General features: G+C 47.8%; 1 protein-coding gene across 1 annotated transcript in view; it reads right to left on the bottom strand.

The window, feature by feature from the left end:
- Positions 1 to 1002: 1002 nt before the first annotated feature.
- The window catches only part of RASSF8 (Ras association domain family member 8), a 60536-nt gene continuing 45905 nt past the window's right edge, over positions 1003 to 15633 (bottom strand). Inside the window, exons 2-5 of the mRNA XM_058655810.1 lie at positions 11900 to 12105; positions 4211 to 5100; positions 2486 to 2630; positions 1003 to 1301 (exon numbers count right to left, since the gene is read on the bottom strand). Of these exons, the coding sequence (XP_058511793.1) occupies positions 1180 to 1301; positions 2486 to 2630; positions 4211 to 5100; positions 11900 to 12002 (1260 nt within the window). The 5' untranslated portion in view covers positions 12003 to 12105 and the 3' untranslated portion in view covers positions 1003 to 1179. The remainder of the gene's footprint in view (positions 1302 to 2485; positions 2631 to 4210; positions 5101 to 11899; positions 12106 to 15633) is intronic.

Raw genomic sequence — 15633 nt, forward strand, 5'->3', positions numbered from 1 at the left:
GCATTTCTTGTGGAAGTGAGTTAAGACGCCACCCGCTCACAGGAAACATGCTGACTCATTTTTGGTTTCACAAGTAAAACAATATATTTGAAGATGGAGATTAGTGTCCTGTTAAAAGTCCAACAAAAATGAAAACATCTGCTAAACCTGACTCCCCTTCCCTTGTAAAGGGTACTTCACTGTAATCTACTTTCCCCCTGTCCGTGGGGAGACATTACAGCCAACCACGCTAGGGGTGTGGTCCACAGGTAGATAGTGGGCTCTTCGGAGAGGTGTCGCTGACTTCAGCTGGGGCTCGCCACCCTGGCCCTCACAGGTCCATCACTTCATGCGAGGGTTGTTTCTGAGGGCCCACGAGATGGCGACAAGGCAGGGCGGGAACAGAACACACATCACCTGTTGACTGGGACAGCCCACGCCCAGCTCGGCTTCGTGAGCTCCACAACATCCCTTTTCTTCTACCGTTATCTGAAACACTGCAAACCTTCTTACACATACAGTTGACCTCATGGAAAAATACTTCTGGTATGCGATGTTGAGCCCTCACATATTTGGGAAATGATGCAGAGAAAAAGTCACATTCCACATTAAAAAAAAAAAAAAAAATCCCGATGATTATGCCTAAGGAGGCGCTGGCTCGGAGGCAAGGGGGTTCTGGCGGAGCACCCCGCAACACGTGGGCAGCCCTAAGTCAGCAATGTGTGGCTGGAGTCTGGCAACGGGCACACAGAGTTGGAAGCACGAAACACGCAACATTAATGAAGTCACAGGATAAAAGTCAAGACACCAAAATATTACAACATGGACATTCACACCTTATCTGATGAAATGGAATAAATTAAACTAAGCCGGTCACCCGTGTCTCTTGACTCTTAAAAGTCACGGTTTATTTATGTGTACACACAGAATAATACTTCTCCAGGGCTCTCTCAAAATGCTGCACATAAAAATGAAGGCTTTGCTTGACGGCTGTGCTGGAGGGAAATAGCAACACTGCGCGCGTGTGAAGACACAGCCTCTCTGTCCTTTTGATCAGTGCACAGGATTTGGCTCCAAGTGGTATGCGGTTTAGGAGAGAGAAAAGAAATTATGTCCTCTGTTCATCATTGGCACACATCACAGAAGGGACCCGACCATCCTTGGTACCTCCGCTGGTCTCTCATCTCAAGGAAGCTGCCCTTAGACGTATATGCCCTCAGGGTTAAAGCCAGATGACACGGGGCTCTGCAGAATCCGCAGGTTGCTGGGCAGCTGCCGAGAGGACCCAGGGCGCTTCAGGGACCCAGACTGGAATGTCGGCTCTAGACAGCAAACAGAAAGTCATTTGGTTAATGCCATCACCTCACAGTGCTCAGCCATGAGGCCAGTGTGGCTGTTTCCTGCCCTGAGGAACCCACAGGGGAGATCACAAAGCCCAGGCTGGAGAAGGGGGAGGAGGGGGGCTCTCAGAAGAAAGCTTATTTGGTCAATGATTAATGTGAAGGCAGAGGGAGAGAAAGACAGACTTTGCACCTGCTGGTTCACCCTCTAGATGCTCCTGCAGCTGGGGCTGGGCCAGGCCACAGGCAGCAGCCTGGATCTCATTCCAGGTGCCCCACATGGGAGGCAGGCATCCAGCGATGTCTCCCAGGGAAGCTGGAATCAGAAGCGAAGCCAAGATTCAGACTCAGGCACCCCAACCTGGGATACCGGGGATGTCTCAAGTGACACCTTAGTGGCTACACCAAATGCCTGACTCGAAAGTCTACTTGACAAATCAGCTTTTGTCGAGTTGGACAGTGAATGATCTTTGAGAAGGATGGGCCTTTTGTGTCTCTTTACTGGTTGTTCAGACCACGTGCATGTATGGATCTGGAAGTGGCCTCTAAGCTAGTGCGCACTGATCAAGACTCAGGAGCAGCGGCAGCTACAGTCCAAGTCAGTGGGCTGCGACTTACAGATCATCCAGGGGAAAGAAGCAATCAGGGGGCAGGTGTGGTGGCGCAGTGAGTTAACCTGCCCCCTCTGAAGCTGGCATTCTAGAAAAGAGTACAAGTTGCAATCAGTTACTCTGCTTCCGGTCTGGCTCCCTGCTCACAAGCCTAGGAAGGCAGCGCCTGCGTGGGAGGCCTTTGTCCTGGATTCTGCCTGGTCAGCCTGGCCTGTAGTGACCATCAGGAGGATGGAAGAGATGACCAGCAAATGGGAGAGAGATCTCTCTTTTTCTCTTAATCTTTCTTCCTATATGTGTCTTCCTCTTTCTTTGTCATTCTGTTTTTCAAATAAATTTTAAAAAATATTTTAAAAAGCATCAGGTTAAAATGAACGACAGGAGGTTTATTTAGTAAGTGCATGATCACCTAAGCAAGTAAACAAACTGATGTTACAGGTCGTCCCAAGTCTCAGGAATTATGTCCCCACACGACAGAAACAGGTGTGAATGGCAGAATAATCCAAAGTTAACCAGTGCAAATAAAGAGGGAAAGCCCAGCCACCAGCTCCTTACCTCTGTCGATGTCTGTGTGGGATGCCTCTATTTCGATGGGCTCAGCTGGCAACACGGTCACTTTTGTCCCTGTCTGCTGGATAAACTGCTGGAGGTTGACCTGTCGCAGCTCTTTAGTCAACTGCTCCAGTTCTTGTTCTTTGTCCTAGATGGAAATTATTGTTTTCAGACTTACCATCACCACCAGCTAGGTGAAGACGTGTTGGTGACCACGCACCTGCTACTGGGAGTAACCGCGGGAAACCTGCCTCCCCTCAAGAGCTCCGTCACAGATGGGAATCCCCTGCAAAGCATGGACCAAACACTGGCATGGGACAGAGAACAGCGTCTTCAATCTGTCCTCTTAAACGTGATGCTTTTCTTTGGGATGGGGCATCAAGGTTGGGCAGCCAGAAAGTTCTACAAGTCACGAGAGGCCTCCCACTCTGGAGAAGCTCTGCTCTTCACTGGCCAACCTGCGCCCAGGCTGAGCGAGTCTGAGCACCTGCAGGGTGGTGGAGCAGACATCAGAAGCAAGTGGTTGTCTCCTCCACTTTCTGAGTAGTGATGTGTTTGTGACCTGATCATCAGGGGCCTGTCGGTGGGAGGTGGGAGTCACTGCAGGTGGCTGCCGCAAGGTGGAATTTCCGGCAAATGTCGGCTCCCGAGCACAAGTTCCTGGCAGTGCTCAAAGGACTAAGGGCTTCCAGCCTTCCAGTGTGTGACAGATTCCTGATGGTCACTACAGTTACTCACCAGGAAGGGAGATCACACTAGCTGTCTCCAGAACCTCAGCTTTCTCTTTTCTGGAACCTGTCCTGTCGTAAAGCTGCTCACCTCGCACTTGAGCATGTGCAGGTGCCATGTGAACATCTGGTTCTCAGATTCCAGATTGCTCCAGAGGCTGCTGGCCCAAGCTAGTCAGGACAGCAAACACCAGCCACAGCCCAACACAACCGCCTCCCATGATGGAAACTGGCCCAACACAGCAGCATGCGAAACGTGGCTGAGTGTGCGCCTAAAGACAGAACTCCAATGGGACTTCCTTTTTAAGCTGCTTTGATCATTATCTGCATTCTAATTAAAAGCACAGACAGCCACACTGTTGTCCATCATGTCTGTTTCCCATCTCGTGGATTAGAGGCCAACACATCTTTGCAACCCTTATGACACAATCACAGTGTCTTCGTGGGATCGGATGGGAACCCAGGAAACACAAGCTGAGCAGTCAGCAGCATGTGGGTGGAGAAACAGCAGCATTTCTCTCCATGTTCCGGTGAGGGCAGAAATCAGAGCGGATACTTCATATCAGTGTCCTTGGGAAAGCAAAGGATGGCTGGGGAGGGTAGAGTGGGAAGGGGTCATTGGGATGAACATCTGGAACACAGCTGGGATTGGCAACAACTGAGAAGTGACTGAGAGGCAGTCAACCAGCCCCACAGTCCTCAGTCACCCCTTCTGGCTTCTAAGAGGTCACACTGGCCCTCTCACCACGACGGACCAGGTCCAGCTGCCCTGTGCAGTAATACCTGCCTCCATGTGGAGGCCTCTCCCACTGAGCGAGTAGTGCGTGGCCTTGGCACCCCCCTGGTTTTGGTCTCACCAAGGCCAGTCCGAAGTCACAAGGAGTCTAGGAGACTTCTAAGCTAGGATTTATTTTTAACCCTTCACCTATGGGGGAGATGGCAGTGAAGGATAGAATTTTCTAAAAAGACAGGAAACGCCCGTGGGTGGAAGCGCTCTCACCTGCAGCCGCTTGGTGGCCTGTCCCAGGGACCGCTCCACAGCCTTGATGCCATTCTCCAGCCGCAGGCTCTGCTGCCCCTGCACGTCGATCTCCCCTCTGACCTTGCCGATCTTCCCCTTGACCTCCTCCTCGTTGACCTGGGCTTCCTGCACTTCCCGCTGCAATTTCTCAGCCTCGAGTCCGCTCTCCATGGTCTGGATCTGGGCCAGGTAGTCCTTTAGTTTGTTTTCACAGTCTGCGATCTTCTGTCGTATTTCTTGGAGCTGATCCTTCAGCTGTTTTTCGTTTTCCTGTTCAATCTGTAACTCATTTTCCCAAAATTCCTCCTCCTCAATTTCTACATCGTTCCTTTTGATCTTTTGCTCCAGGCGGACAATTTCCTCTTCAAGGCTGGAGCTGTATTTCTGCTCCCAGAATCGTATTTCTATGTCGTTGGACTCCAGTTGCTTCTCGATCGACTGCAGCTTCTCTGTCTGTAGGCGGATCAACTTCTTGAGCTCGTCGGCGCTCGTCTTGCAGTTGTTCAGCACCCTTTGCTTAAATTCCGTTTCCTTGCCTTTTCCGAAAATGTCCATTAATCCTTTGGCACCTCCTGTGAATGTCAGGGATTTCCTTTTGGGTTCTCGCCTTTTGATCGACTTGTCAATCTGGGGCCTCAGTTTGGCTAAGGGCGGCAAGCTCTGCCGGTACAAAGTTCTCTCGGGAATCCGAGCCACGCTGTCCGAAGTGGGCCGCTCGCTGAGGGACGGCCCGGTGCGCCGCAGGATGAGCTGGACATCACTAGCGTACTGCCCCCACTTGTTCAGGGATATAATGGGGTTCTCGTGAGGCGCCAGGTGTCTCTCGGTATCTCTCCATTTCTCTATGAGAGTGTACCTTCCGGTTCGACCTAGACAAATGGGATAACAATCCAGGGAAGTCAGAATGGGATATGGAATAGCCGGGAATGCAACAGAGGATGCCACTGGATAGCTGTGTGTTGATTCTTATTTATCTGAGAGGCAACAGACCGACAGAGAGAAAGAGCACACACTTAGAGTTCCCATCTCCTGGTTTACTCCCAAATGCCCACAGTGGCGGGGGCTGGGTGAGAGGGTGAGCCATGACCAGGGTCTATCTCAGGAGGAAGCTAGAGTCAGGATCCAGATCGGGGAATCCAGCCCAAGCACTTGAATTTGAGATGCGGGTGTCTAAAGCACCCATCCCAACGCCTGTTCTGTGTTCCTCACCAGTACCCAGGGGCAAGCTCCAGAACTCACTCCATGTTGCCTGTAAGCCGTTATTGAAGACGCCAAACCTTTTCAAGATGTAAAACTCCAGGGGTGAACTGCGCAGACAGGCTTTAACTATTCAACTGTCAACTTGGAGCCTAAACATCTCCTTATGCTCTTGTGGAATGCCCAAGTGTCCTGAACTTTGCCTCTTGGGCAAAACTGAACAAAGTTTATTTCCAGGGCGAACACAGGGGCCAGAGGACTTCCTCTGCAGCGGTGAGAGGCCAGGCCCCGAAGCTAGGTGGAATCTTGAAGCCTGAATAAACTGCACAACTGCTTCTGCTTTCTTTGCACCTCAGTGCTAGGGAGGAAGGGGGCCTCTCCTTAACACAAGAGAGACCCAGTTCAGGCCAGCTGCCTGCATCGCCTCTGTCTCCCCAGGGCGGCCCGGCCAGCCCCCAGCTCATCCTAGAGACAGGCTGAGCACCAGCCACCCTTCAAGAGGGCATATATAGAAGAGGAGTTTAAAGAGGAGGACCCTCGCTGGGTTTAGTTCTCATAGTAGCAGTTTCAAAGATTCCCCTTAAAACAAAAACAAAGCCAATCGGTATCGTTAAAAAGTAAAACAATAAAATCACATCTATTAAGTTTAAAAATAGGTACACTCTCATAAGTGGTTATGGAATTAGGATACAGTTTTACAGTCAATGTTACATCCTAAAGCTTGAAAAACCTATATATTTTCACATATGGTAGGTGGGTCAGATGGATTGTTTTGGTACATGAGCAGTTAATGTTATGAAAACCAGTCGCAAACACCCTGAGCAGCTACCCGGCAGCTGTATCAGGATATACAGCTGCTGATTTGCTTGCCCTGTTTTCTTTTTCAAATTTCCTGAGTTTCTGAGCCCTGGGTGTGTAAATAGGACCATGTGTTCCGCAGCTCAGAAGCAGCTTACATATAGGAAGACAGACTGCCATAAGCACCGTTACCCCCTCCTTCAAGGACACCTGCACTTTGGGAGCAGCTGCTAGTCATAGCTTTGGTGGCTAGCAGAGGTTTTGTGTGTGTTTAAGATTTATCTGAAAGGCAGAGTTACAGAGAAACAGGGAAAGGAAGGAGGAAGAAAAGGTTCTTCTATCAGCTGGTTAACTCTCCAAATGTGCGTTAAGGTTGGTGCTGGGCCAGGCCACAACTAAGAGCCCAGAACTCCATCCTAGTCTCCCATGTGGGTGGCAGGCGCCCAAGCACATGTGCTACCTCCCACTGCTTTCCTAGGTGCTTTAGCAGGGAGCTGGACAGGAAGCAGAACAGCTGGGAATGGAACCAGCACTCATATAGGATACTGGGAGAGGGTTTCAAGCCAGGGTGAATAAATTCCTGGGTGAGTGACAGATTCTTCACTTCTAAAATGTCCCACTGATGCTGAAGATCAGGCATTCCTCAGCACTGACCACACCTCACAGATGGTTTAGTTCAGGACAGTTTATCTGTATGGCACAGGGGCTGCCCAGCAGCTTGCTTTATATGCTGCTGCTGTCATGACCATCGTTTGACTTCAGTCCTTCCAAAGCAATTTCCAATGGTGTGTAAAGCCGCTCAGAGGAGTGGGATCAGGGTACTGGAACTGGATGGTGTACTCAAGTCTGCCTCCATCATCTATCTGCATGACGTGAACCCATCATTAAATGTCCTGTAGCCTCATCCTCCTCTCTCTAGGGTGCCATCAATATTTCCTTCCTTGATAAGGTGGTTTTGAGAGTTAAGTGAGACAATAAAATTTTTTTTAAAGATTTTATTATTATTGGAAAGCCGGATATACAGAGAGGAGGAGAGACAGAGAGGAAGATCTTCCATCCGATGTTTCACTCCCCAAGTGAGCCGCAACGGCCGGTGCGCGCCGATCCGAAGCCGGGAACCTGGAACCTCTTCCAGGTCTCCCACGCAGGTGTAGGGTCCCAAGGCTTTGGGCCGTCCTCGCCTGCTTTCCCAGGCCACAAGCAGGGAGCTGGATGGGAAGTGGAGCTGCTGGGATTAGAACTGGCGTCCATATGGGATCCCGGGGCGTTCAAGGCGAGGACTTTAGCCGCTAGGCCACGCTGCCGGGCCCGAGACAATATAATTTAAAAATGTTTGGATGGGGGTGGGGGCTGGCATTGTGGCAGCAGAAAGTTACACCACAGCTTGGGGTGCAGCTGTTGCATGTTGGAGGCTGGTTCCAGTCCTGCCTGTTTGATTATCTCATACAGCTCCCTGGTAGTGTGCCTGGAAAAGATGATGACGCTGTCCCAGGAGTTTGGGCTCTTGCCACTCACATGAGAGACCAGGTTGCAGTATCTGTCTCCTAGGTTTGATGTGGCCCAGCCCTGGCTGTTGTGGCCATTTAGGGAGTGAACCAGCAGATGGAAGATGTCTCTCTTGAGTCTCCCCACCCACCTTGTTGTTCTGCCTTTCAAATAAGTCCTTCAGAAAAAAAACAAAGTTCTGAGAAAATGAATAAAATGATATACAAAAATCAATCACTGTCATCAAGATGCCCAGGCAAATATGGAGAGTGAAAAGGCAAGCCTTAGCATCCTGGATGCACTTTTTGGAATAATAATAATAAAAAAGGTTCCAAAGGTTTCCACATTCAAAATGAGTGTAATTACCCGCCCCCCAAAAAAACCCACGTGGCACATCTGCAAGGTTAAAGCGTCCCATGTGTGCTGCCTGCTCTGGAGGTCACAGGGCGGTACGTACGGCTCCACTGCCCAGCACGTCAGCTGCGTCCTTTCCTGGGACCTTGAGTCCTCTGCCTGTGATACCAGGGATGGCACCACAGCCGTGGAGCCCCTCCAGATCTGTCAGCCCCGGGGGGCATCTTCAAGAAGAGAACTGAATCATTCCATTCAAGGGGCTAAATTAAAAATTCTAAAGCCCCTGATTTCAGATGATAGTGAAAAATGAAGCTGATTTTTCCAATGTTTAATAGCACTGCTGTTCTCTGAGAATGAAAGATTATTTAGAATGGCTTTTGCTGCCCACATCTCCCTTTTGTGACATAATGCACATTTACTGCTATTAAGCAAAAAAAGAAAAAAGAAATTCCACTTGGCTATATGAAAAAAAAAGGCTTTTTAAAAGAAAAATGTAAGTGAACTAACAGATTTTGGTATAAAAATCAAGTTTTAAATATTTCATATAGGAATTTAGTCCCATAATCACTATTTGTACTATCAGCAGTTGGTAAGGCCCTACAGATCTATTTCATTAAGACAGATTTGAATTCCCCGTTAAGCCCCTCTATTAGGTTTTATGAAATGGATACTTAGTTTTACACTGCACACTGTATTGAAGTAGTCTTAGAAGTAACACAAGGGACCATCTGATCTACCAATTCATCCATCCATCCGTCCATCCATCTATCCAGCCAGCCAAGGCATTTGTAGATTAAGCTGTTTCAGCTTTGCTGGACTATATGCCACTGTCGGATCACTGTGACCTCATTAATAAATAAAATACTGATTATAATTTTGAAAGAGTTGAAGCAACTGAAACAGAACTATTCACTTCATATACTGAGAAAAATCACAGGCAGATTTCTTCATATATCAATGGACTCTTACTGGAGGACTGAGATGAACGGGATAATGGATTATTTTCATCTAATTAAATAAGTTCCTTCCATATTTCATATTCACATTCCTTTCATAAAAATCTTAGAGGTGGTTCAGGGAGTCCAATCTATGACTTATAGGAAAAAAACAACTTAAAAAATTCACACATTCACAGACCTGTGTTGAGCCTATGATACATGAGGAAATACATCAATCTTTGTCCTCAGTTCCCAACAGAAGGCTTGGAAAGTGATCGGGGAGGGGGAGTGGTTCAGCTTATTCATCAAGGGCCCTTTCCATGGCATTCTGGGATTGGGACTTTTGGCCAGAGAAATGAACCATGGGAACGGAGCCTTGGATTTTCCTGCCCCCTTTCCCACCTCCGGGAAGGGGAGAGGGTTTGGAGATGGAGCCCATCAGCAAAGGCCCACGGTTTAATCCAGCATAGTATGTCAAGCAGTTTGGGCAGGTGTTTAATGGTTACAATGCCCACATCCCATCTCAGAGGAACTGGGGTGGATGTCCACTATCGCTCCTGACTCCCTCCTCTTCTTGCTTACGGGCATTCTGGAAGGTACCAGATGATATCTCAAGTAATGTGGGCCCCGGACACCCACCAGAGAGATGTGGGGCAGTTCCAGGTTCCTGGCTTTGGGTCTGGCCCAGCCTTGGCTGTTGCAGGCTTTTGGGAAGCAAGACAGCAGATGGAAGCCCCTTAAATAAAATTTAAAAAGAAAAGCCTAGACAAGGGAGTTCTGAGGGTGAACACACTGAGGTGTTGGGTAGGAGAACCCTCTCACCTCACCTATCACCATTCATCGTTTTTCCAGTTGTCTGTTCCCTAGCTGTGTCCTTTACAATTACTGGCTTATCATAGTAGGTCTTCCCTTAGTTCCCTGAGTTCTGTGGATCATTCTAGCTAACTATTGAGCTGCTGGCTCGTGTCCTGACTGCTCCGCTTCTGATCAAGCTCCCTGCTAATGTGCCTGGGAAGGCAGTGGAAGATGGCCCAAGTGCTGGAACCCTTGCCACCCACATAGGAGGCCTGGACCAATCTCCTAGCTTCATCCTGGTTCCGCCCTGACTATAGTGGCCACCTGAGGAGTGAATCCATGGATGGAAGATTTGTTCTCTCTCCCTCTCCCTGTAACCATGAAACACTCAAATAAATCAATACATCTTCCCCACACCACCACCAAAAAAAAAAAAAAAAAAAAAAAAAAAAAAAAAAAAAAAAAATCAGAGGAAGCAGCAGCAGCAGCTGAGAACAAGCTAGAAGGGGGAAAGCGCTGAAGCAAGGAGGTGGGTCAAAAAGCTGTGAGATAAACCCAGGGAGAAACCATGACAGCTTCTGCCAGAGTGGTCACTGCGGCTGTGGATAGAGGCACAGCCCCAGCACCCATTAAGGGTGGGATGTGCTGATGGATTAGTTGGAGAGCAGTGGAGCCAGGAGTCAGAAATCACACATCACATACAGGAATACGTGGATTTCAGGCCTGGCTCTGCCCCCCATCTCAGGTTCCTGCCAATGCACACCCGAGGCACACTGCCGATGGCTCCTGGCAACAGTGTGTTACAGCAGCGTGTCTCCTATTCAGGAAACTATTAGCATTATTTCTGATACAGGCTGAGCATCTTTAATCCAAAAACCCCAAATCCTCTAAACTCTGAAACATTTTATGCGCTGACACAATGTCCTATGTGGAGACTTCCACACTGCAAAACTTTTATTTCAGTACAAAATTCCTAAAGATGGTGCATAAAGCTACCTTCAGACTAACTGTATACATGTACACAAAGTACAAAATGAATTTCACATTCATGCTTGGCTCTTCCCCAAGATACCTCATTATTATATATGCAAATACCACCCTCCCTTCAGATCCAAAACAAATCTGAAATCCAAAATACTTCTGATCCAAGCATTTTGGATAGGGGTTATTCACTGTGTCATATAAATAATGCCAAAATGCTATACGATTTTTCAGCTAGTGTTTAGACAGCTCCATGTCACTGGCTTTACCGAGGCTAGTGTGTATGCCCTCATCAAAATCCCAGGACTTCCAGGAAGTAACCATGCATGATCTATGGTAACAGTGAACTTAAAATAATTAGAAGGAACGGGAGCATCACAATGGGAAAATCAGACAGAACCATCTTTGCTGTGGAATATTTAAAAAACACACCGTATATTTTGAGGAGGAATCTTGTTACTTAATTTGCGTCTTCTTTTCTGATAGTAGTCAGCTTACAAATAGAATTTTCCTCCCCCTGTTGAGAGATTCTGGGAACTAGAAACATCCGTTCCAGGGGCAGGGGTGTGGCACATCACGTCAAGCCACCACCTGGGGCCACCCACATCCTAGTGGGTGCTGGCATTTGCCCTTCTGATCCAGCCCCCTGCTAATGCTCCTGGGAGGCAGCAAAGGATGGCTGGGGTGCCAGGGCTCCTTCACTCACGGATCTTGGCTCGGCCTGGCCCCAGCTCTGGATGTTGCAGGCAAGGAAACCAACAGGTGGAAGATCTCTCTGTGTGCCTTTCAAATGAATGAATGAATGAACGAACCAACCAACATACAAAACACCGTTTGTGATTGAAGGAATCACAGATTAGCATCAACACCACAGAATGCAGTGCAGATTTTAGATTCAAGATGATGGAGAACTAGGGAAAAACAGAGAACAAGCATCCTCACAGGTGTACAGCACTGGCCAACAACCAGGAGCCAGGTGTGTCCATGCAATCCACTGTGGAAATGAATGGAGACCCCCCACCAGAGACCCACACCTAAGCTACACACACACACACACACACACACACACACACAGGAAGGGCAGGGCGCTGTTTGCTCCAACAGTCCTGAGCTCACATACCTATTGCTTGAGCCAAGGCTATCACGACCTCCTGGCACGTTGTGACTTCAGTGACCCCACACACAATTCTCTGAACTCCATCCACCCATACTTTAAGTTCCATGGTGCACCGGCTTGTCACCCCAGGGCCCTGAAAGCGCTCATCAGGGTGTCAGGTCATGTCTCCGGCCACAGGAACACGCAGAAGGCAGAGGCGCTGGAGTCAGCTGGAAAAGAGAGAAAAAAATATATATATTTTTTTAAATAAAAATGAACCTCAACATTTCTTACACAATACTACCATGCAAAAATACTACATGGAGCAAATCCAGTTTTACTACATTGTGACCTGAGTACCCGGGTCAGCCATGGGCTTCTGCTCTCTGCACAACCACACAGGTGCACCAGCACACAGCTGTCATGCCACCGTGTGATGTCACGGCTCTTCTTGCAGGCTGGATCACTTCAGTCACTACCTGTGATGCTTTACTGAGTTGAACAGTCTTATATACTTGACCAGGTCCAGCTGCTCAACAGATAAGCCATTTATTTCTCTTTTGGAATTACTTCTTTTTTCTCATGAGGATAATTTCTGAGGTTGAGAACAGATAAAGGTAGAGCAGTTCCTGGCACTTCTGGAACCATGAATCATGGAGCTCATCTCCAACAGCCTTGCCAGCTCTGGGGATGCACGTTTCTCAGCAGCCCTCGTCAGTCAACACTGCGCGTGTGCCTCCTGGTTCCTGTGTCCCTCCTCCCTGTCCCAAGCCTGGTGCAGTCACCTTCACCAGGAAGACACCAACATTAGGCTTGGCATGGTGGAAAGAAATGGATTAAAAAAAAAGAAAAAAGTTGGTTGCATTGCATGCCCAGTGGAGAGTCACATTCCCACACAGGCAATACAAAGCTACCTGGCCTGTGTTCTTCAGGATGCTATGAGCCTGCAAAACATCAGTTAAATGCATTTGTTTTTCTGGTCCGTTTTCAAAATCCCAACTCTTCATGTGCTAAATCTGTAATTGGTCTAGGATTAATTTGATTTGTTCATTGTTTCATCATCTTTCTATTTCTTGGTTGCATTTTTTTTAAAAATTAGTTTAAGTTTATGAGATATTAAGGGACCCTGATTTGTCTAAGAGAACATGAGCTATGTGTTAGGGCTTGCAGTGGCATTAGTGCTTCAGAGTGAATCAGTAATGATTAAAAAGCTAATTTTAAAACCACTAAAACCTGGGCCTTGTGAGGTAGTCTAATGGCTATGGTCCTTGTTTTGCATGCACTGGGATCTCGTACAGACTTTGGTTCTAATCCCAGCTTCTCCACTTCCCAACCAGCTTCCTGCTTGTGGCTTGGGAAAGCAGTGAAAGCAGTGGAGGACAGCCCAAAGCCTTGCAACTCTGCAACCCATGTGGGAGACCCAGAAGAAGCTCCCGGCTTCAGATCAGCTCAGCTCCAGCCACTGTGGCCACTGGAGTGAGTGAATCAGTGGATGGAACATTTTTTTTCTCTGTCTCTCCTCTCTCTGTAAATCTTTCTAATAATAATAACACTAATAATAATAATAATAATAAAACTCTAAAGCCTTTCTCATAAAATATCATTTACTATAAACTGAAGCTTTGTCCTGTGTCCTTAAGGGACCTTGCCCAGCTTTGTCCCAGAGAAGGTACAGTGTCCCCCGGGGCACAGCATCAGCTCTGGGCCAATCCTGAGCAGCTTCCTTAACTCCCATCTACACAGCTGGGAACAGTGGATTCTCATAACTCTGCTGCCTGGTTAGCAGGCCCTCAGAGACCTCATGTTTTCTGGGAGAAAAAGAGTCGGTTTAAGGCCAGAGACTAGCAAGAAACCCAGGGCATACAGCTGAACAAATTTCTCCAAACCCTTTACATTTTCAGTAAGATTTGTATGGGGTACTTAAAGCAGTTCAGAGAATTGAATGAAGGAAATACAGGTACCGTTGTTTCATAATAACCATGTTCGTGGACCTTTTTGAAGACTTTTAATGTCATTGATTCTTTGGGATAAAAATCAAGGTTGCAAAAGTAATCAAGCATCAATATATACTGCTTTAGTAAGTTGAAAAAAAGTTCAATTAAAAGTTTGTTTTAAAAATATCCAGTCCCTTATCTTTCGTGACAAAGTCTTAACGCTGGGAAACCTATAGAGAAGCTGTGATTCTCACCTGGGAGCCCCCTCCTCCCAGAAAGAGACCTGTATCTGCGTCACACACTTCTCAGGCAAGAGGCTGTAAGTGCAGCTTCAGATCACACTCGCCCCAAACAACAGAAACGCCACACTACCAGAACACCTGTCCCACTGTCTTTTCTGTTTCTGTGAGTTTGGCTATTTTAAATACCACATGTAAGTTTCCAATACTATCTTAGGTTTTAGTGGAGTACCAAATGTTTTCCTGTCTGCATGATGATAGTAATTTCCCTTCAAGCTCTTAAACAAGTGAATACAAACCAACCCACCCACCTGCCCTCCCAAACACATGTTAACTATTACAGAGTATTGCCATCCTATGTGAAAACACTGAACATCGGCAGGATTGCTTGGTAATGTAAACTTGCAAAGCCCCATCCTGATCAGACTTCCCACAGCACAGCAAACCAGCCACTGCGATTCTGCTTTACCACCAGTAACAGCTTTCAGACTAGGACCCTTTGGGAGGGTGGGAAATGCCTTCATGGACCAGGGCAGTGTGCCAGCGACTGCTGGCTTTCTTGATGTTGTTATTTAGGGAGAACATGGCTTCTGTAGATTTTGGGCTATACCGACAGTTATTGCTAGCTTCCTCCCCAAATCAGAGTCATTCGTAAGTCATTTGAGGGTCTCATCTCTCCATCTCCCCAGCAGCAGCCCCCAGCACCTCCAACTAGGAGATGCAACCCCAGCCTTTTCTTTCTGCTCTGCAGGGACCATGTCCCACAGCTGCACCCCCAGCCCCAGAGCCAGACCTGAGCGGGAGACAGGGGCCTACAGTACAGGTGGGGTGGTGCATCAGCCCTCAGGGCAGCCGACGGCCTGGGAGGCAGAAGGGCTCGGTGTTTCCCTCGGAACTTGGAACACATTTCCCCGTGGAGACGGTGGTGGAGCACAAGTAGGATTCTATTGCAAGGACAGATATATTTTAAACGTGTATTCATTTTCTTTAGTTGAGAGACAGAGAGGGACAGAGAGAAAGATCAGGGGTTCCCATCTACTGGTTTACTCTTCAAACGCCTGCCAACAGTCCAATCTGGGCAGAATCCTCAAACTAGGTCATGGGTGTCCCCGAGCTGGGTGGCAGGGAGACACTGGGTGCACAGGAAGATACAGACCACCAACTCCTCACATGAAGAAATGACCAAACATTCAACTCATCCGTGGCCCATCCTGGGAGCAGGTTTTACAAACAAGGGACACAGCATGTTAAATATCTCATGGGAGCCATAGAGGACATGCTGCCGGCCTTTTAGTGTGTGCTGTGGTGGCTACAAGTGGTGATGGGTAAGCTAGTTCAAGTCCCTTGCAGGGACAACGCAGAAAAACCAAGAAAACAAAATCTTGCTTTTGTCTTTGATGTGAGAAGTGCTCATTGCCACCATTAACAACGCACCTCTGCTAAAGGTAGTTTTGTATCTTTCGTTTTAGAGATTTGTCTCAATCACAGGATTTTTTTTTTTCTTTTGTGTGTCTTGAAAGGTTCATAAAGCTGAACGCTCCGTGCAGGTTGGTGATTAAATCGAACAGACCCATGCCCTGTCCTG

Source organism: Ochotona princeps, chromosome 27 (assembly GCF_030435755.1).
Source record: "Ochotona princeps isolate mOchPri1 chromosome 27, mOchPri1.hap1, whole genome shotgun sequence".
In the NCBI taxonomy this organism is placed as follows: domain Eukaryota; kingdom Metazoa; phylum Chordata; class Mammalia; order Lagomorpha; family Ochotonidae; genus Ochotona; species Ochotona princeps.